General features: G+C 37.2%; 3 protein-coding genes across 3 annotated transcripts; 1 reads left to right on the forward strand and 2 right to left on the reverse strand.

Annotated features, from left to right (window-relative positions):
- The first annotated feature begins 127 nt into the window (after positions 1-127).
- On the forward strand, positions 128-2101 carry LOC113762253 (myb-related protein 308-like). The gene is made up of 2 exons (XM_027305623.1): positions 128-958; positions 1199-2101. Exons 1-2 carry the CDS (start codon positions 696-698, stop codon positions 1896-1898), a joined length of 963 nt encoding a protein of 320 aa, XP_027161424.1. The 5' UTR covers positions 128-695; the 3' UTR covers positions 1899-2101.
- Positions 2102-11964: 9863 nt separating this feature from the next.
- LOC113761130 (proteasome subunit alpha type-7) lies at positions 11965-15119 on the reverse strand. The gene is made up of 3 exons (XM_027303985.1): positions 14765-15119; positions 13645-14059; positions 11965-12363 (listed from the first exon to the last, which is right to left on the reverse strand). The coding sequence occupies exons 1-3, from the start codon at positions 14935-14937 to the stop codon at positions 12202-12204; spliced, it is 750 nt and encodes a 249-aa protein (XP_027159786.1). The 5' UTR covers positions 14938-15119; the 3' UTR covers positions 11965-12201.
- Positions 15120-19752: 4633 nt separating this feature from the next.
- On the reverse strand, positions 19753-20712 carry LOC113758168. The gene has a single exon (XM_027301146.1). It carries the CDS (start codon positions 20710-20712, stop codon positions 19753-19755), a length of 960 nt encoding a protein of 319 aa, XP_027156947.1.
- Positions 20713-21500: the final 788 nt, after the last annotated feature.

Below are 21500 nucleotides of genomic sequence, written 5' to 3' on the forward strand. Positions count from 1 at the left end.
TTAATGTCACTTTTTTTTGCTTATTATTAGTATTATATTATCCTACAAACATAAATGATGATGCCAATATCATCAAAAGACTAGAGAGGCCAACAGCCACTCCCACCAACTCGCATCTAGAAGCAATTCAACTGCGGTCTCCACTGCACCCCACTCCTAGACCTAAACTAAATACGCCTTCCCCCCTTTTCCTCTCTCTCTCTCTCTCTCTCTCGTCTCAAGAGTCAAAAGCTTATATAAACCCCACCTCAACTTCTCCAAAGGCCGGCCTTGATGGTTGATGCTCAATTAAGCACCCTCCAGGGCTATAGCTAATTCTACCAAATATTTTGTTCCTTCCCATCTTCCAGCACTACTGTACTTGCTACTACCTCGGCCTAGCTTGGCTAGAACAATTAGAAAACCAGTTCAGTTCCCCAAAATAGAGAGAAATTATAAAAGAAAAAAACCCCCCAATAAGAGAGATGCATATACATATATATACCTATGTACGTATACAAGGAGGAGGGAATTAGATAAAGCAGTACGCTACAAAGGAAAGCATCAGCAATCAGGGAGGGGGGAGGTACCCTGCAGGCAGTTGCTTCATCAGCCCTTCAGCCTGTCCTGCATATTGCTGCTGCTAGTTTTTGACTTGTATCTGTTGCAGTATGAAATACTAGTCAGTTAGTTAATAGTCGATAGCAGTAGTTTTAATGGGAAGGTCTCCTTGCTGTGAGAAAGCTCATACTAACAAAGGGGCCTGGACCAAAGAAGAAGATGATCGACTAATAGCTTATATTCGGGCACATGGGGAAGGCTGCTGGCGATCACTGCCCAAGGCTGCCGGACTTCTTCGCTGCGGCAAGAGTTGCCGCCTTCGATGGATCAATTACTTAAGGCCTGACCTCAAGCGTGGCAACTTCACTGAAGAAGAAGATGAGCTCATTATTAAACTCCACGGTCTCCTTGGCAACAAGTAAGTGGTAGCTTATCACTAGTTGTGCTACTCCGCTAGTTATCTATCCCAAGGCTTATTTCTCAGCATGATCTTTGTGATAAAATTAAAAAAATAGAAGTGATACTACTAATAAATGTATGGTTTTATATAGTTTGAGGTAGCTGATGAAAAGTGTGCCATATCTGTTTGTATGTATATGTGTGTGTGTGTGTGTGTATATACATATGTCTGATGGGGGTGTTGTTATCGGATCGGTAGGTGGTCTCTTATAGCTGGAAGATTGCCGGGGAGGACAGATAACGAGATAAAGAATTATTGGAATACCCACATCAGAAGGAAGCTTTTGAGCCGAGGTATAGATCCCACTACTCATCGCCCAATCAGCGGTGGCGAACAACCATCTGCTGCTGCTGCCGCCGCTTCTGCACCACCACCAGCAGCAGCAGCAGAAGTCAAAACTATTTCCTTTAGCAGTGGCGGCGGCGTTGGTGCAACAGATAATACTAATAACAATGAAGTTGTTCAGGGGAAGATGATGCTGCTGAGCTGCGGGAGTACTAGTAATAGTACGAGCGGAGGAAGCAAAGAGGAGGAGAAAAGCCCCGTTGGAATTGGAGGTGGGGAGCGCTGTCCTGATTTGAATCTTGAGCTCAGAATCAGCCCTCCTTACCAATCCCAACAGCAACAATATTCTGATCGTCAGGGCTTTCTGATGACCGGAGGAGTTGGCAGAGGAAACATGAGCGGCGCTACTGGCCCTCGTCGTACTACCAGTGGTAGTAGTGCAGTTTCTTTGTGTTTTACATGCAGCTTGGGAATACAAAACAGCAAAGACTGCACCTGCCATAATAATAGTGCTGCTATTGGCACCAGCAACCTTAACATTGGTGGTGCCTATGACTTTCTAGGTTTAAAGGGCAGCAGTGTTTTGGACTACAGAAGCTTGGAGATGAAGTAAATTTTTTAGTTTATTTTTATAAATCTTCTTCTGGGTAAAAAAAAGAGAGAGATGAGAAAGACGCAGTGGTATTTAATACAAATCTTTCTTGTTTTCTCTGAGTCTGTACAAATAACGATATGTTCATCATTGATCAGTGCATAGCATTTTATGATAGACAGTGTATCATCAATAGAAATGATGATTGATTCGCCATCTGAAAATCGCTGCCTCCCTCCCATTATAACCCGGCCCTTAATTCCGTTCCTATTCCATTCTTTCTGCTTCTTCTTCCTCCTCCTTACTTTTTTTTTTTGCTTCTTTTATTATCTGTAATAGTCTTGGAATACTGGTTTGTCACAGAAATGGGTTAGAGATGAAATCACGGAGAGCAAGTGATGTGGTCCATCAATGCGGAACTAGTTGATTTCTGCATGTTATTTCTTCAACCAAAAAAGAATTAGACAACAAGTGGGATTTTCCCCTTTCTTTTTTTTTTTTTGTTGAATAAGTTGCTCAAAGCAACGTTGGAAATTGACATAATTTAAATTAGTAGCTAGCCTGATCTTGATCTCACGAGAACCGTGAATGAAAACTTTTTGCATGGACGCAGATCCATCGGCAGTTCTCTTTTGCTGCTTCTCTCTTTTAGCCATCTGATTATTCCTAAAAGCAATTTCGTTTCTTTTTTCCCTTCTCTTTTTCAAAACTTATCTGTCTGGCTCTACTATTCTTATCCTCTTTCCCTTTTTTTTTTAACACCAGCAATTTTTTTTTTTTTTTGGGGTTTTGGGGAGGGGGAAGTGTGTGTACTATGTAGGTAGCTCGGCTAGCAACGTTGGGCATGAATCTAAAGGAGATGGATGGATGTTGCGTGTGACATAAAGAATTTCAAGTCCAACTTAGACCAATTTCTGTTCATTACTTTTCCTTTTATCTAATTAACAGAAGATTCTTTTTCCCGAGTTTTTGTCTTCTTTAGGAAAAGGTAGTAAGGAGACAGCGGATAAGCTGTGAGAGGATGAGAAGAAAAGAAGAGGAAGAGGAAGAAGTGGGTGAGTAACCTATCTCTTATTATATATACGGTACTACTACTACTTAGTACCGTATAATAATAATTAAATAAAAAGGCACTGCATCTTCCATCTTCAATCTTCAATCTTCAATCTTCAATAATCTTCAATCCGCATCCATCCCTATTAACTTCAGTCGTTTTTGCATTTATATAAAATGCGTGAAGAAACTACCAACTGTCTGTACTACCATCCCTCTACCAACCTAACCATTATTATCTTCGTCATGAGCTACCCACCCAACCAACAGAACCCCCCCCCCCGGGAGACCCACAAAAACCAAAATATAAAGAAAAAAAAAGGGGGGGTTTCCAAACTTCGTCCTAACACATATGTTGATACACGTCTGGAAATTAAAACACTAATAGGGAGATTTAATTAAAACCTCTCGTGTGTGTGTGTGTGTGTTTTTTTTCTTCTCCCTTTTCTGCATTTAGATTAGCAAGCATTCCGAGTAGACTTATGATTTGATCCATTGTCATCGACGGTTGATTCTCTCCAATAGTAATAATAGTAAGTATTCCAAGATTTATGCGCGCGTTTACTAGTTAAGTTACTACGAGTGACACAACCTGAAAATTTTTGCATGTCATGGTTATTACGAGTTTGGAATTAAAATTTATAACGCTTTTTCTTTAAAAAAAACATTTTGGAAAGATCAACTTTTGTTAATTACAAAAGGTTTTTTCCTCGATGAAGCTAAATAACACTGCACGGAGGAAAGCAGAATTTGCTATACTTTCTGGAACCTAATACTCGATCGATTTGCCTATGCAAGGGTTCCTCTTCCCCCTTCACCCTTCCTTCCTTCCTTATGATGAAAGCTTGCAAAAATCTGGCATAAAGTGGGTTGATCACTTGGTCTGGCAGCTGCGGTCAAAACGAGAATAGGAAATTAATTAAGGGTGAAAAGCATACGCTCACTTGAATAGCTCATCTGCACATTCTTATCATTCTAAAAGCTTTTTCGCAAGTTTTAGTCATCTTCATGACTTCATCTTCTTCATACTGCTTGACCAAGTAAAGAAAAGTTTTGCATCACAATCGAAGCATGATCAAGGTTGAAGATTTTCTTAGAAACGACTCATAATTCTCGATAGCATGATCTAGATTCTTGAAGGTGTGAAAGCAATCTATTAATTGCATAGATGCTTTTCTTGGTAAATAATCAACAGATATGCGACTTTCAATCGAAAAAAGCTGTTATTCCCTTGAATAAAATCAAAACGTTAGCATCTCTCCTCGTTATCACAAACTAATTAACCAACTACACTTGCTAAACTCGGAGAGACCACGTACGGGCAACTGCTACTTGGGGACCTTAATTTTTTCTTTTATTTATGTATTTTAAGTATTTATTTACTTTAAGCATTAACTAGTCGGGGACTTGAATGTAGCAAGTAGTATCGTGATCCTGCAAGCTAATTTTTCTTCAACTGAAAATATATTCTTGTTTATTAGGAAAATGGAAAAAAAAAAAAAAAGAAGAAGAGGAAAGGTGGGAAGGAAGAAGAACGATTGCTATATAAGAGCGAAAACAACATGTTTAAGATGAAAAAAAGAAGACATTTGGTGACAAGACTAATTTTGGATGCTCAGCTCAGCTATGTATTAATAGTAATAATAAGAATAATAAAAGACTCTAATAGGTTTGGGAAGGAAAAAGGGCAATTGTCCCCATTATGTATGTATATATATATATATATGTATATGTATGTATGTATGCATGGATGCATAGATAGATTATTTTGGTTTTCAGGGTCTTCACTCTCTTCGTCTGGCCTAAGTAAAAGGGTAAAAACTAAGGGGGAATAAGAGAAGCCTTGAAAAGGAAAAACAAAGGCAAGGCCCTTTGGCAATTCCCGGATACCCTTTGGTCGGTGATGTTGGGCAGCCTCTTCTGATCACGCAGTGGGATTAGTTGGATCGTACGGTATTACCAGTCCATGGGCCCAGATACCCTCTGTGATGACAAAAAAAAAAAAAAAAAAAGGGCAAGGCCCTTTGGCATTGGCATGCATAATTGTGGAAAATTCATAAGGAGACGATTCATACACCTAGGACTAGTGTACCTTTTTATTTTAATCCTTTCTTTCCTCCAATCCTTTACTCTTTTTCAAAGGTGTTAGGTAGACACATTAGAAGCTTCCATAAGATATTTTTTTTTCTCTGCTTTTTCTCCTCTCACTTTCACTACCCATAGAAAAATTGCTTAACAAGGCTTAGCTAGGGGGCCTATCTTTTTCTTTCTTTCTTTTTTCAAAAAAAAAATAATAATAATTGCATGCCTCTCTCTCTCAATGTATTAATGGGGTAATTATTGTTCTCTACCTAAATATACAAGTTCATTCGGAGTCCCCAACTCCCCACCAACATCACATGCAGGACCCTTCCCCCCATCAAAGATCAAAGTATCAAAGTCCCCCCGACCCCATCCAATTCCCCTGATTCCAATCCCTTCACAGACTAGACGCACCATGCAAAGTATCTATATAACCATTCATTCATTTCGCCATTAATTAAAGATGCATGAGATTTGTTTTGTCATAGTTTAGTACTTACTCTGAGTGTCTGATTAGATTGGAACGGCCAACGCACCATGCAAACAATACAAGCATCTTCTATATATCCTTCCTTCAGCATCCAAAGAATACGTTTTGACTTTTTGTCCATCTTTCCCTGAGGCCCCCATAGAGGACATGGGACGTCTCATAACGACAGACGTCCCATGTTAATTTTGGACTTTGATAGATTTTTCTTTGACCCCCCCAAGTTACTAACTGGTATCAGCATGCAATGGAAGTTTGATTGCAGCTAGCTAGCGCAGGTTTAATTCTTTTGACAACGGAAACTTTCTTGAACCATAAGTTGTTGTGTGCATGGTCAAATGGATTAGACCCGGCCGTCTGCTACTACTCACAGTGTTGAAATATATATATATATAAATAAAAATGTCGAGTAGAGAAAAGGGAATCTAAATTTAATTTTTAATTCTTGAAAGTGGCTAAATTAGAGTCTCTTCGACACCATCCTTAGTAAAGAAAGCCAAAAAATGATACTACCATCCTTGGTTTAGTTGGGGCGAGATGAATTAAAGTAAACAAAGCACTTGTGGACTATCATTGATGATGATGAGAGTGACTTGTTACTTAAAATTACCTCAACGAATTTGCTTATCTTATCAGCCAAATCTCCCACGCCCTTCTTCGAGTCATTGATCGATTATGGCCTTTTTCCAGTTAGGTCCTCCAATTATGTCTTGATTTGGAATGTGTGAGATTAACAATTCAATTCATGGCTTAATTCAGTAGCACATTTCCGGCTATTGATGTAAACTTGTCAGCTTTTTTTTTTACTACTTTTCTTCGCCACAACTGGAAAACAAATATCGGTCCTCACGTTGTTGTTGTGTGCTTTCCTTTTCTTTACCACGTTTCGTTTTTGGGTTTTTCTTTGTGGGGAGAGGGGGTGGGGTGCGGGTTGTTTACTTTACTGTTGAGTTGCTCACCCAGCCCATCCCCCGTCGGGGCTCCACTTCTCATGGGCTCGCTTGCGGCGGTGGGTCCCATCCGATCAACTAACGCCACCCCCAACTCTCAGTGTAAAAGTCTATGGTACCCGCCGGTACAGTAAGTTTCTGCCTTAAAAAAATTGCCCATTCGGTTTCCGTACCACCGCCGGGACCCACGTCAAAGTTTGTTAAGTGAAGTGCTTTACCGTTACTTTAACAAGGGGAGCATTATATTTATTTACTTATTTTATTGCTAAAAGCAGATCCATATTTTAGACCGACGGATCAGAAAAAATATGAGTTAGGTCAAAAAGACAAAGCAGTAGAGTCCAGTCGAGCTGAGGATGAAGACCATTCATATATTTTTGCTAATTTCATGCTCAGCTAAACTGCTGAAGTGACATTATTATTATTTTTATTTTTAATTTTTTACCAATTAGGCTGCTTCGTATGCTACTAGAACCCAAAATTCCCGCGCGCTCTTGATATTTTAATTTTAATCACTAGATCAAGATTTTTCTGACAAGTATATCTTACTATTATTATTTGCTAAAATTTGGACACTTATTTCTTTTAAATAATGTAGCCGCTAACACTCTCACCCCTTTCAATTATTGAAAATTCTACCATATTTTTGACATACATCAAGGTAAATTCAGTGGAGAAATAAAGGTTGATACTGATGTGCCTACCTAACAAATAAATCAGCAACAAATTTACACACACACACACATATATATATATATATATATATGTGTGTGTGTGTCTAATGAATGGTGAAGAGTGTGTATTACATTACAATGGGATTAATCCAATACGATTCTATTTCTGGTGACGATGATGGTACATCAACTATTAGTATATCTTTTTGACAAAATACACACACATACTATATATATATATATATCAAGTATTATACTATGAAATGGTGTAGTGGTCCCCACTCACACAGCTTCACTTGTGGACATGATGACTACATGACAAAAAGAGTTGTTACAAAGCATACGTACCTGAGACGGTAACAGGCATCACGTCCACTTTTAGCATTGCCACGTAGAAAATGGTAAATCTCTGACTATATCTTATCATTAAATTTTTTTTTTCCTGCTCATCGGAGAGTGGGTGAGGATCTAATTATTCAGGCCCAGAAACATCACATTTATCGCAGAGTTCACAAGTAGTGTTAATAGGGTGTAGAGTAGGTTGTGGCTGTGGTTTTGCGACAGGAAAGGGGAATGGTTGTACAGACAAGTGGTAGGCAATGGTCCTGCGGGGGGGAGTTGGTCATTTTGTTGGCATGATCGACGGGGACTGCCAGACCTTTGTCTAAACAAACAAACAAACAAAGCTAAAAAGAAGAACAAAAAAACATTTATTGAAAGAGGAGCTGCAGCTGCCAAAGAAAAAGACAACTTTTTGCCTCAACTTGTTACAGGTCCTGGGATCAAAGCTCTTTGCCTCAACTTATTAAGCCCCGTTTTCTTTTATTTGAAGCTTATTAAGCTCCTAAAACTCTAAAGTAACCGAATATAGGATTTGGAGCACATTGGAAGGAAAAGCTTTTTGATATCAAAAAATTATGGATGCAATGCAAAACCTCCCAAGTCAATTTTACAACCGGAACCAAGCTCTTATTAGTAATACCCAAATACTACTGCTGCTTACTTATGTTCCATAGGATACGGAAGAGCTGTCTAATCTAATCACACAATTTTGAAGTTTGCTTCCGTTTTGGTCATACTACATGACACATCCTGGTACACGACTACATATTGCTAATGTCGTAAAATAATTATACTTACGAGCCTAATTCAAGTAGTAAACAAAATCAATTAGTCTAAAGATACAATAATGATTCGAGCATCTCTTTCTTTACCTTCCCCCTTCTAGAAACACTTTTTGTGGGGGGGGGGGGGGGGGGGAGATTTTGCATTTGGTAGGTGAGCAGGATTCTTGTGATCCATCCCCCAAATGCACCTGCTACTTTACTAATTGAACCTCGAAAAACCTACACGCCACATCCTCAATAATAATAATCATCATCATCATCATGAATGCATAAAAACTACTGCACACTTGTTCTTGGTTTTTTTTTTTCCCTTTTTAGTTTAAAATAAATATGGTTCTCTCTTGTCATAGATCTCCACACAGGATTTCTGGCTCTAAATTAATATCCTGCATCCGTATGTATATGCTATAAATAATCTTTTCCACGAACCAATTAGAAGATGATGACAGAAAATAGATGTGATTTGCCAGAAAATAGATCTCTTTTTTTTTTTTTTTTGTCGAAACGATAGATGTCCTATAACCTAATCTAGCCTAGTCTAAGGGGAAGGTGAGGGGGTTCGATGTGAGTACAGACTCCATCAATAAAGGTCAATTAAGACCGCCACAAATTGTGACAAATTTGTGGGAGGCAGGGATTGAACCCCTGACCTCCAGCATCACCTTTAATGGTGATGACCACTGGACCAAATGGCCAGTGGCTCAGAAAATAGATCTCCACGATGACAATTCATCTTCGAAGGTTGGGAGTTGGAACTTGGAAGGAGCAGCGGCCAGTACCGTTGCAGATCCTTTTTTCTTCTTCTTGGAAGAAATGGGAATCAGTGATGAATGATGTTACACAGATTTCACATACTTAGTGCCTCCTCTTTAGTCTTTTCAACCAAATAACGTCTTGACTTTTTGAGGATTATTTTTTGACACGTTTTCAACTACTTTTTAACTTGTTCCTGGTACTCACAACTTCAAAAGATATTTTTCTATGAAAACCTTCCAAAAGTCTCAAGAACTACCATTCAAACATGCTTTAAAATTTTCTTCTGGATGAGGCCGCGTGGCTTTCAATTCCTAGGAAGCACTAAAACTGATCCTTATGAAACAAAAAAAGTGGAAATTATGGTGTACTCAAAACGCTCTGACTAAGAAAAAGAAGAAAATGTGGTAATGTGGATATGTATTCGATTTCAGGGTTCGAAATCTCCTGTGTTTAACTTTAACAATTGGGATGCGGAAGGAAGCACTTGGGATCCTCGGTGACATATTTTCTATGTCAATCCAATATCACCTCTAATATTGCACCAAGTGTCATGTTATTATTTGTCCTTTAATTTCTAATAATTCAAATTAGTTTGGTTTAATACAAGTTTTTTCTACCCTCTAAAACTTTGTTTAGGATTTTTAGGATTTTTTTGTTTCTTTTTCCCTAAAGCAACAGATCGTGAGTGGTTAACTCAAAAGTATTGGTATATGAATTAGACCGATCGGTTAATTTTGGTTTAAAGTTTTAGAGGATAAAGAAAACTTGTGTTAAACCAAATCAATTTGAATTATTAGAAAATTAAAGTACAAATAATAACTGGACACTTGACGCAATATTAAAGATGGCATTGAATTGGCATAGAAAATATGTCACTGAGGATCCCAAGTGGGAAGGAAGGAGGTAAGGAGGGGTGAAAAAGGAATAAAAAATATATATTTTTTTTAAAAATGTAAAATCGAGTTTCACTTTCCTGCGCTCTTCCAACAGATCACACGATAAGAATAGTAATCATCTGTTGATGATAAAGTAACCGTCACCAAATTTGGATGAGGAGTGTGAGGTCATCAAAGGTAGACGGACTGAAAATGCGCATGGCGCGCATGATAGCAGGAGGCTAGCCGGTGAGAGTAGTTAACGAGTTTGGTGAGATATGATGAAAGTGATGGGGCCCACACAAACAACAAAGCAGTGATTACGGTCCGGAGCAGCACGGCCAGCGGTTGACTTCTGACTATCGATGTTGACTTGTTTATATTATCGATTCCATGATTATTGTTGTTGCCTTTCATGGCAGTCATCTCATCTAAAAGTAATCAACCAACTCCGTCGGCTACCTTAACCTTAGTACTAGTATGTAAAACATAAAATCGCAGCAGCAATGCATCCTTCTGATCTAATAGATTCAAATGAGTTTGAGTTTAAAATTTAATACGTACATAATACATCTAATCATGATAATGAAATTAATTCTTTTGTTATTATCAGAGCAAAATATCATTATGATAAGAGGAGTTTAAACGCTGGGGTTAGGATATACAGAAAATTGTTTTGAGAATTTCAATTTGACGAAGGTTTTGAAATCCATCCAAATTGCTCTGGTTATTTGAATTACTTAAGAGGCAATTTGGGTTTACAATTTATCAATTATATAAATACATTCATTTTAAATGCTAGGATAATGAGTGGTTTATAAATTCATATACCTCCCAAATAATCTAAACAACTAGCAAAATTTGAGAAGATTATCACTCAATCCAAACGCATGCATTTCATGCTTTAAAAGTTTAAAACCTGTCATCACACAAGTAGCTAAAAATGGCGGGACCCCAGAAAGCATTTCATTGCGGAGCAAATAAAAGGTCTGGCAAAGATAACCACAAATCTGTGACGATGAAGCAATCCAAACAAGGCTGCTAGCGAATTACGCATGACAAGAGATTGGAGATTGCAAGATTAGATCATAAAACACAAATGAACGAAGGATTCGCAGGGTGGGGTGAAGGAAATGATCTTCACTTCATGTGGAAAATTGAGAATTGAAAAAAAATCTGCAGTTCAAATCCTCGAGCACCTGCTTCAGCGTTAATGCGGGTTTCGGTGCCGGAATTAAATTATATAGATATTAATTGGGCTACCATACTACGAAAACTATGTATGGCACACCAACTTTTAAATGGAGTGGATGTGTACAATATTTTATACTACAAAGTAACACAAAGAAACCAATAAAAAAGAAAGAAAGAAAAGGTATGTTGAATTCAGTTCAACTTGTTAACTTTCTTTCATGACTGAAAATCTGTTTGGATCTAACACAGTCAAATCCGAAGACTGTTAACTCTCTATTGTTTTGGATGACGGTCGCCTTGGTTGTCCAGTTTGATCTGTAGCCATCGATTCTACAAGCTCAACACCTGCATTCATGAAATGGGCCACACTGTTTATGACACATTTACCAGCACCATGGATCGGGAAGCCCAAATGCATATGCTCTTCTTAACATATCCCAAATGGACTTTCATGCTTTTAAGTGTGGAACAGAATTATGCTTCTGAACCTTTTGCGACATGTCTCTCCCATACACCCTACCCAATTTTTTTTTTTTAACGAAGAGAGTTCTGATGAGGAAAGCAACCTCTCAAAACCAAGAGTGAGGTCGTAGCTTTACAGTTTGTAATTTTCGGTTGGCTCTTGTAATAATTCCTTGGCGGGGGTGCTTTCTAGCCCGCTCGTTTTGTAAAACCGAGCGCTGAAGTTCCCGACGTGGCCAGTGAGCCATATTACTAATGGGCTTTTGTGTTTTGTTTGGACCTTTGCATTTCATTCGTTTGAGTAATGCTTGAATTTATCTTCGGCTGCCTGGCGCATCCCAAGCCAACGAAAAAATTTGGGGGAGTGGCTTTTTTTTTGGGAAGGGGGAAAGCGCACGGTTAAAGACTTAGAAGGCCATGCTCAAGCTCAAACCAAACTTCGAGTATCATGTAAATTACCTCAAGCAACACACTTCGATGCAAAACAATAAAATGTTTGATAAGAAATAAATAGACTAAATTTTGTCACATGAAAACGTTGTAGCGGTTGCTTGGATCCTGCCTGAGAAGCCAGTACTTGACAAACAAGGGATTATGGTCTGAGCAAATAACACATAACAGAGTACAAAACACAGGCATTTTCTAAGCAAATATTGCAGTCAATCTAGGTTTCTTTTTGAGGAGCCTTCTTGGCAGCCTCTGCAGCTGCTTTCTCCTCTTCAATTTCAGCAACAATAGCATCAATTTCAGCTTCTTCAAGTTGCCTCAGCCCATCTTTTTTCGTCATCACAGCTACTTCTATATTCTTCCCACCACTCTCAACGACCTTAATACATGACATTAATAAGTCAAAAGCGTGTATTTAACTCAACAGATCAATAATTTACTCCACAAATAAAGCCACAATGACAAAAAAAAAACAAACGAAAGGCTAAAACCTATCTGAAAATGGTTAAAGGCAGCTTTTTTGGGCTCCATTTTGGCAATTAAACATGTAATCTGCTCGATACACTTGTCACTCAACGTTGAACTAAGAAGTTCAAGGTGGCAGTCTCAAAGGAATTCAAAACGGATTATTAAATATAACATTTCAAAAACTTTATGAGGTCTGTAAAACATTTAATTGGTGCAGCTAAATCATGGTTAAATATGAATGGGTCGAAAAAGAAGAGAGCAATGCTGAATTCCAAGGTGATGGTCATTACTGTGAGCACAAGATGATCATAAATGGGTAATACAAGTATTTAAAAAAAAGAATTCCTGTAAGACCGCATTACTTGTTTGTTAACCATAGCTGCTAGGACAAATTACTCCCTAAAGGACCTTTCTATGCTTTAGGCTCAGGGAAATCTGGAAAGAGGAATTGAGAGGGCCTTTTGCAAAGGATGGGAGAATGACAGTTGTTATACAATACAATGATTTTCTCAGAAAAATCTAGGACAAAGATAGGAGCATTCACAACTACAGCATATAAAGCTTCCCTGTGCCTGCCATGAATATAACAGCAGAACAAAAACAGGAGATAAACAAGAAATGAGGAAGTCCAAATTACATTTACGTGAAATGTACTGCTATATTCCAACAACACCCTAAACCCATAAACCAATTAGGCATCCTTCCCTCTGTCCAAAAGGCCAGAAAAACAAATGCAAACACAGGATCATAGAGCCATCTTTTTTTTTTTTCCTCTTTTGCCAATAAACCATGACCAAATTTAACCTCAGAGCCTGATAAGCAGGAGCTGCTTAAAATTTACAAGAAATTCCCAACAAGGGCATGCCAGAGATATTTTGTTATTTCATTCAATGATTTTGCTTGTCAATGCTTTAGGCAATGCAAGTTGAGTTTTAAGTTGTATCCAAAGTGGTCAAAAGCTTACCTGTTAGAGATGCACAAACCAATACAGATTTCAGTGGTTACAAGCAAAAGAATATAAGCCAGAACCATGTGCTTGCTAAGAATAGTAGATCAGATGTTGCACAAAATCCAAATGAAAAGAGTTAAAAAGTCATAGACTAATATAGAATAAGCCGAAACAAATTTCAAGACAGCAGCAGCATACGACAAACATAAGCAAGGCATTTGCTATTTTGCTGGAATGACTTACTTCAAGCAATGCACGAATAGCTAGTTTTACAGTTTCTTGGCCAGCTGTTTCCTTGTAATTCTTCTCCAGAAACTCCCTGATAGAGTTTGAGTTTCTCCCAGTTGCATTGGCTTTCCACGCTGAAAATGTTCCTGAAGGATCTGTCTGATATAACGCAGGGACACCTGTGTATGGGTCAAAGCCAATTATCAAAGTGGAAAGGCCAAATGGTCTTACACCACCACTTTGTGTATACTTCTGCTGAAGTCCAGCGATGTAGCGCGTAATATACTCAACGGTGACCGGATCCTCAACTGTAAGTCTATGACTTTGACATTCAATACGTGCCCGGTTTATCAAAACACGAGCATCTGCTTTCAGTCCAGCACAGGCCAATGCAATATGATCATCTAAATTCACAATCTTTCTAACCGATCTGAAAATAAGAACCACCAATTAAAAATATTCAGCAAGAAATCTAAGGCAGGCAGAGGGCAAACAATATATATATTGCAACCATGTTTCAATAACTAATAGCCATTGCATACTCACTTCAAACCTAAAATCATACTAAGCAAGAGAATTAACAAGCAATAAAACACACTCACATGCACACAAAGAGGAAACGGGCTTAGCCAAGAAATTTTGGCTGATTAACACAATTTCACAAGTACTTCAAGAAGAATGAGCCAGGTTCCTCAGTAATCAATTTATACACAAATTAAAAATTTTTCCGGATTTGTTACCCCGGCTTCACCACTGCTCCCTAAAATCAAAAAGCCCCCTTTTATTTTTTCCAAGGCACTAAAATCAAAAAGCTGACCGAGCACAGGTTAATCTTCTTTTTTTTTTTCCAAACAGAGAATGATTTCAGTACAAGAAAACCCGCATCTTTCATGCAGCCTTAATCAATAGATCAGATTAAAATTAGATTCCCTAGAAAAAAAAAATCTTCAATTCCAAAACCCTAAAGCCTAAACCCAAATTAGCTTGGTAACAGCCCACAATAACCAACCAAAAGTTGCTCCGACTAACAGGGTACCCAGAATTTCGAAGTAGCTATGAAGATGGAATATATAAAAGAAAAGAAAAGAAAAAAAAAGGGATGGGTGAATGAATAGATTTGAGAAGTTGGACCTACCTGGAGTCTTGAAGCTTAGGAGTAGACTTCTTCTCGACACCAAGGACGATAGTGTCGGTTCCACGGACACCAACGGCGGCGTTTCCTTTCCGGACGGCCTCGAGGGCGTACTCCACCTGAAAAAGATGTCCGTCGGGGGAGAAAACAGTAATGGCTCTGTCGTATCTAGCCATCTATCTGTGCCTGTATAGGGTATGCTACGTATTCGTACAGTTTTTTTTGGGGTTGGGCTTGTGGTTTGGGATCTCTGGCTCGACACTTTTAGACTTCCAGGGAAGAGAGAGAGAGGGATGCAAGCGTGAAGAAGGGGAAGAGGATTCAGAGAGAACTTGGGGGAGAAGTCACCTGTAGCACACGATGTCGTTTCCAATTACTTTTTGTACTACAGGTGTAGGGATGGCAACGGGTACGGATACTCTCGGGGTATGGCGGGAGCGGGGGAATTTTTTCCACCCCCTCCCCGCCACCTGTTTAGAAAAAAAAAAGATATATATATGTGCATAATTATATATATAATGATATTATCAATTATACTACTAATTATACATATCTATTAATAAAAATTATTAATTATTTATACTAAATTTATTAATACATTTATATTAAATTCCTAACTACGCTTAATACAATAATAATTTAGTGATTGTATTTGTATCAAAAGTAAAAACTTGATTATTTTAGTCATATTTGTTTTATCATATTAGATTATATTCAAATAACTTTTGTTTAATTATTTTTATGAGTTTCAATTGTGAAGTTGCAATGAATAATAATTTGGTGATATGTTGATATTTTAATGTTATAAAATTGAAGAAAATTAGAAGTAATGTTATAAGACTAAAGACAATAAATGGAAGGAATGGAGAATTTTGTATTTTCTCCAATGAGTATCTGAGTAATAAGTTTCTTAGAAGAATTTTTTAGAGAATTACAGAGAGAGAATGAATTCAAGGTTGCAAAGGATTGAAGGGGGTCAATTCTAATGATATAATGCCCCTCTATTTATAAGAGAAATGAACGCGTTTTTCTTTTCTTAGTTTGTGCTTGGTGGTTTGAACAAATAGAAATGAGGGAAAGCTGGTTATTTGTTTGAATAGTCAGAAGTCAGGTATAGCTGCTGTCGGTGGAACTTTGAAGAAAACTTGGACATCCATGATGTTATCCCTGATGTCATTTGCTGCAAGACATCAGAGATGACATTTGTTGCATGACACTCCCCCTTGGATGTCAAGTGTACATGAAGAATATGCCTCGTTAAAACCTTACTAAGGAAAAATCCAGTGGGGTAAAAATCTTAATGAAGGAAAAAGAGTACACTATTCTTGTGCATTAATTTCTCCCCCTGATTTGGACATTACTTGAGGTCAGCCAATCGATGCATTCCAATCTTTCGCACCAACTTCTCAAATGTTGAAGTAGGTAATGCCTTGGTAAATAAATCTGCCAGATTATTATCTGATCGAATTTGTTGCACATCAATTTCACCATTCTTCTGTAACTCGTGAGTAAAGAAGAATTTTGGTGAAATATGTTTCGTCCTATCTCTTTTGATATATCTTCCTTTTAATTATGCTATATATGCAGCATTATCTTCATATAATATCGTCGGAGTATTTTTGTTCTCAGGTAATAACTCACAATTCTTTCGAATGTAATGGGTCATTGATCTTAGCCATACACATTCTCAACTTGCCTCATGAATTGCCAATACTTTAGCATGATTTGAAGAAGTAGCAGCTATTGATTGCTTTGTTGATCTCCATGAGATAGCTATGTTACCGCATGTGAATAGATAACCTGTCTGTGATCTTGCTTTATTTGGGTCAGATAAATACCCAGAATCAGCATAACCGAGCAATTCAGGTTGAGATGTCTTTGAATAAAATAGACCAAGATCAGCTGTTCCTTGGAGATAGCGAAGAATATGTTTAATCCCATTCCAATGTCGCCTTGTAGGAGATGAGCTGAACTTTGCTAATAGATTTACAGTAAATGAAATGTCTGGTCTTGTACAATTAGCAAGATACATTAGTACACCAATAGCGCTGAGATATGGTACTTCAGGATCAAGTATTTTTTCATCTTCATCTTCATCTTTTGGTCTAAAGGGATCCTTGACAGGATCAAGTGACCGAACGACCATTGGAGTACTTAAGGGATGTGCTTTATCCATATAAAACCGCTTCAATACCTTTTGGGTATAAGTAGTTTGACGAATAAAAATTCCATCTTCCAGATGTTCAATTTGCAAACCAAGGCAGAATTTGATTTTTCCAAAATCTTTGACCTCAAATTCTTTCTTCAGATATTCTACTGCCTTTTGGAGCTCTTCAGGAGTTCCAATTAAATTAAGGTCATCAACATAGATAGCAATAATTACAAAATTGGACCCATCTTTCTTTATAAAAACACATGGATAAATTGGGTCATTGATATAACCTTCCTTGTGTAAACACTCACTAAGGCAGTTATACCACATACGTCAAATTGTTTAAATCCATACAAAGACCTTTGTAATTTGATGGAATAAGTTTCTCTGGACTGGAATTTACGTGCTTCAGGCATGTTAAATCCTTCAGGGATTTTCATATAGATATCATTTTTCAATGTTCCATATAGATAAGCAGTCACTACGTCCATTAGACGCATATCAAGTTTTTCATGTACTGCCAGACTTACAAGATATCTAAATGTAATTCCGTCCATTACTAGAGAATATGTTTCATCATAATCAACTCCAGGTCTTTGTGAAAATTCTTGGGCTACAAGTCGTGCTTTATATCGCACGATTTCATTCTTTTCATCCCTTTTCCTGATAAATACTCATTTATATCCTACTGGCTTAACACCTTCAGGTGTTTGGACTACAGATCCAAAAACTTTTCTTTTAGTCAGTGAATCCAATTCACATTGGATCGCATCTTTTCATTTTGGCCAATCATGTCTACGCCGACATTCATCAATCGATCTAGGTTCATGATCCTCATTTTCATTCATAACATCAAGTGCTACATTATATGTGAAAGCATTATTTATAATTACCTCTTTCCGGTGCCAACTCTTATTTGTAGTGACAAAATTTATTGAATTTTCAATAATTTCAGTTTGTTTTTTTAGAATCGGCTCTTCCGGAGCGACTTTTTCAACTTCTTCAGGAGGTTGAATTTTGTCACTAACAATATTTTGACTTTCATTATTTAATTCTTTTTTCTTTCGAGAATTTTTATCTTTGGAACCAAGAGATCTCTCACGCTTCAGGCGTGCTTTAGATTCATTAGCACTTGCAATTTGCCCTTCTGGGACATCAATTTTCACCGAAACGTTTTCTGCAGGAATATGCGATTTAATAACTCTTTTGGAGTCATTAAATGCATCTGATAATTGATTTGCAATTTGTTGCAAATGTATAATTCTTTGAACTTCTAGTTCACAATCTTTTGTACGAGGATCAAGGAAATCTAAGGAAACTTTCCAAGTGATTTCCTTTCTTGGTTGATCTTTTCCTCACCCTAATGCCGGAAATTTTGATTCATCAAAATGACAATCTGCGAATCTCGCAGTAAATAAATCACCTGCCAAGGGTTCAATATATTTAATAATAGAAGGTGATTCATACTCGACATATATCCCCAATCTTCTTTGGGGGCCCATTTTAGTACGTTGGGACGGTGCAATTGGAACATAGACCGCACACCCAAAAATTCTCAAATGAGAGATATTGGGCTCATAGCCAAATGTTAATTGTATGGGAGAATAGGTATGATAACTAGTCTGCCTGATTCTCACAAGTGTTGCTGCATGTAATATAGCATGTCCCTAAGCAGATATTGGGAGTTTAAACCTCATCAATAATGGTCTGGCAATCCATTGTAGCTATTTAATAAATGATTCAGCTAGACCATTTTGTGTGTGAACATGAGCTACAGGATGTTCCACAGTTATCCTAATAGACATGCAATAATCATTAAAAGTATGTGATGAATATTCACCAACATTATCTAGACGAATTCTTTTGATTGGATAATCAGGGAATTGTGCTCGCAATTTAATTATCTGAGCAAGCAATCTCGCAAACGCCAGGTTGCGAGAAGATAATAAACATACATGTGACCATCTAGTTGATGCATCAATTAGCATCATAAAATATTTAAATGGTCCACATGGTGGATCTACTGGCCCACATATATCACCCTGAATTCGTTCTAGAAATGTAGGGGATTCAGTACCAACTTTAGTTGGTGATGGTCTAATAATTAATTTCCCTTGAAAGCAAGCAGCACATGAGAATTCATTTGACTTTAAGACCTTTTGATTTTTCAATGAATGGCCATGTGAATTTGTAATGATCCGTCTCATCATTATAGATCCAGGATGCCTGAGACGATCATGCCAAATCATAAAATCATTTGGATTAGAAGACTTCTGGTCTTCTAGATGATTGACTTCAGTTGAACTTATTTTGGCATAATATAAACCAGAAAAGAGAGAAGGCAACTTTTCTAATACACATTTCTTCCCGGAAATGGTATTTGTAATCAATAGATATTCATCATTTGTCTCATTCATTGTCTCGATATGATATCCATTTCGGCGAATATCTTTAAAACTTATCAAGTTTCTTCGAGATTTGGGAGAGAGTAATGCATTATTTATAATAATTTTATTCCCATTAGGAAGAAAGATAGTGGCTCTTCCGGAGCCTACTATCAATTTTTCACTTTCACTAATTGTATTAACATTTGTCTCTCCCATTTCTAAATGAGAAAAATATTTCTCATTTTTAAGTACAATGTGCGTAGTAGCACTATCAATGAGACAAATATCATCATTATTTAATCCCAAATATTTGACATTCATTTCTTCTTTAGGAAGAATATCACAAATAAAAGTAGATATTAATAAAATGCACAAATATCATAATACAAAAGTAACTTTCATTAAAAGATGCGAAAATAATAAAAGTACATATTGGGCATTTGACACCTTCATCATTTTGTATCTTCAGGATACACAATAAAATCAGCCATATCAAGGGATATCATATCCACATCATCATTACATTCATTATCTTGATCAATGGTAGATGTTCCTTTATCAATAAAATTGGTCTCAATACCTTTATTCTTCCCTTTCAATGATATTTGATAAAGTTCAACAAGGTGATCCGCCGTACGACAGGTACGGGACCAGTGTCCTCCCATGCCACATCGGTAGCACTTTTCTTCATAATTTTTCTTTTCTTTATATTTTTTATTGTTGTTGTTGTTGTTCCGCTTCTGGGGAATATTCTGTCTCATGTCATGGTTATTATTATTGTGGTAAGGTATATATCTACCATGACCACGTCCACGACCTCTACTACGGCTACGTTCGCGGCCTCTGCCACGGCTATGTCTGGAATTTGAAGATTGAGTCACATTCACTTCAGGGAATGGACTAGTACCAGTTGGTCGGGACTCATGATTTTTCAATAATAATTCATTATTTTGTTCAGCCAGTAAAAGACATGTAATCAGTTCAGAATATTTTTTGAAACCTTGTGCTCGATACTGCTGTTGCAGAACCACATTTGAGACATGAAATGTGGAAAATGTCTTTTCCAACATATCCTCATCAGTTACATTTTCTCCACATAATTTTAACTGAGAGGTTATTCTGAACATGCCTGAATTATATTCAGGGACAGATTTAAAATCTTGCAGCCGTAAGTGTAGCCAATCATACCTGACTTTTGGAAGTACGACCAACTTCAGGTGATCGAATCTTTCTTTTAAACTTATCCACAGATCTAGTGGATTTTTGACTGTCAGATATTCCATTTTCAAGCTTTCATCAAAATGATGGCGGAGGAATATCATGGCTTTGGCACGGTCTTGAATTGTGGCATCATTATTCTGGACAATAGTTTTTCCAAGTCCTTTGGACTCAATATGTATCTCAACATCCATTGCCCATGATAAATAATTTTTTCCAGAAATATCAAATTGTACAAATTCCTGTTTTGTGCGATTTGCCATGATAAAATTAAATGAGTTATAATTAAATAATGGTACCTTAAGATTCACGAACAGATTGCAGATCCAGTTCTTGGAGCAAATCTGAATAACCTTCAGAATCTGGCTTTGTCACCAATTGCCCAGTGGTGTAATCCAAATTCTTATGAGAATTGTGGAGCAGGTTTGGACAAACCGATAAGACTATATGCTCTGATTTAATATGAAAGAATGTGGTAAATTTTGACTCTAATATGGTAGAAAATATGGCAGAGTTTCGTGCTGATAACGTGTTGTAAAATTGAAGAAAATTAGAAGTAATGTTGTGAGGACCCAAAAATTTTCACATTTTCATAACATTATTTTATTTCTTTGATTATATTTTATACTTTCCTTGGAAATATTGAATTTTCTATGCATTTTTACAAGTAAGTACAGTTTTAAAATTATCTTCCTAGTATGAGTTAGTGTACTTTGAGTTTGAAGTGTATTATGGACGTGGGACCTGCTAGTGCGGTAAATGCGATATATTTTTGACAACTTGTTGGAGTTTGGTTAAGTGATATTATTTTACAAGGTGCTAAGAGATAATTAGAAATTACCTATATGGATTAGTATTAGAGAGACAAAGAGATAAGTTTAAGCAAGCAAGGTGTCAAGTGTCACAAATTCATTGGATGTTGGATTTGACCAAGACCTTCTTAACTTTCCTAAAATCAATTTTGACTCAATTTTCTCTCATT

This window comes from Coffea eugenioides, chromosome 2 (assembly GCF_003713205.1).
Source record: "Coffea eugenioides isolate CCC68of chromosome 2, Ceug_1.0, whole genome shotgun sequence".
In the NCBI taxonomy this organism is placed as follows: Eukaryota; Viridiplantae; Streptophyta; class Magnoliopsida; order Gentianales; family Rubiaceae; genus Coffea; species Coffea eugenioides.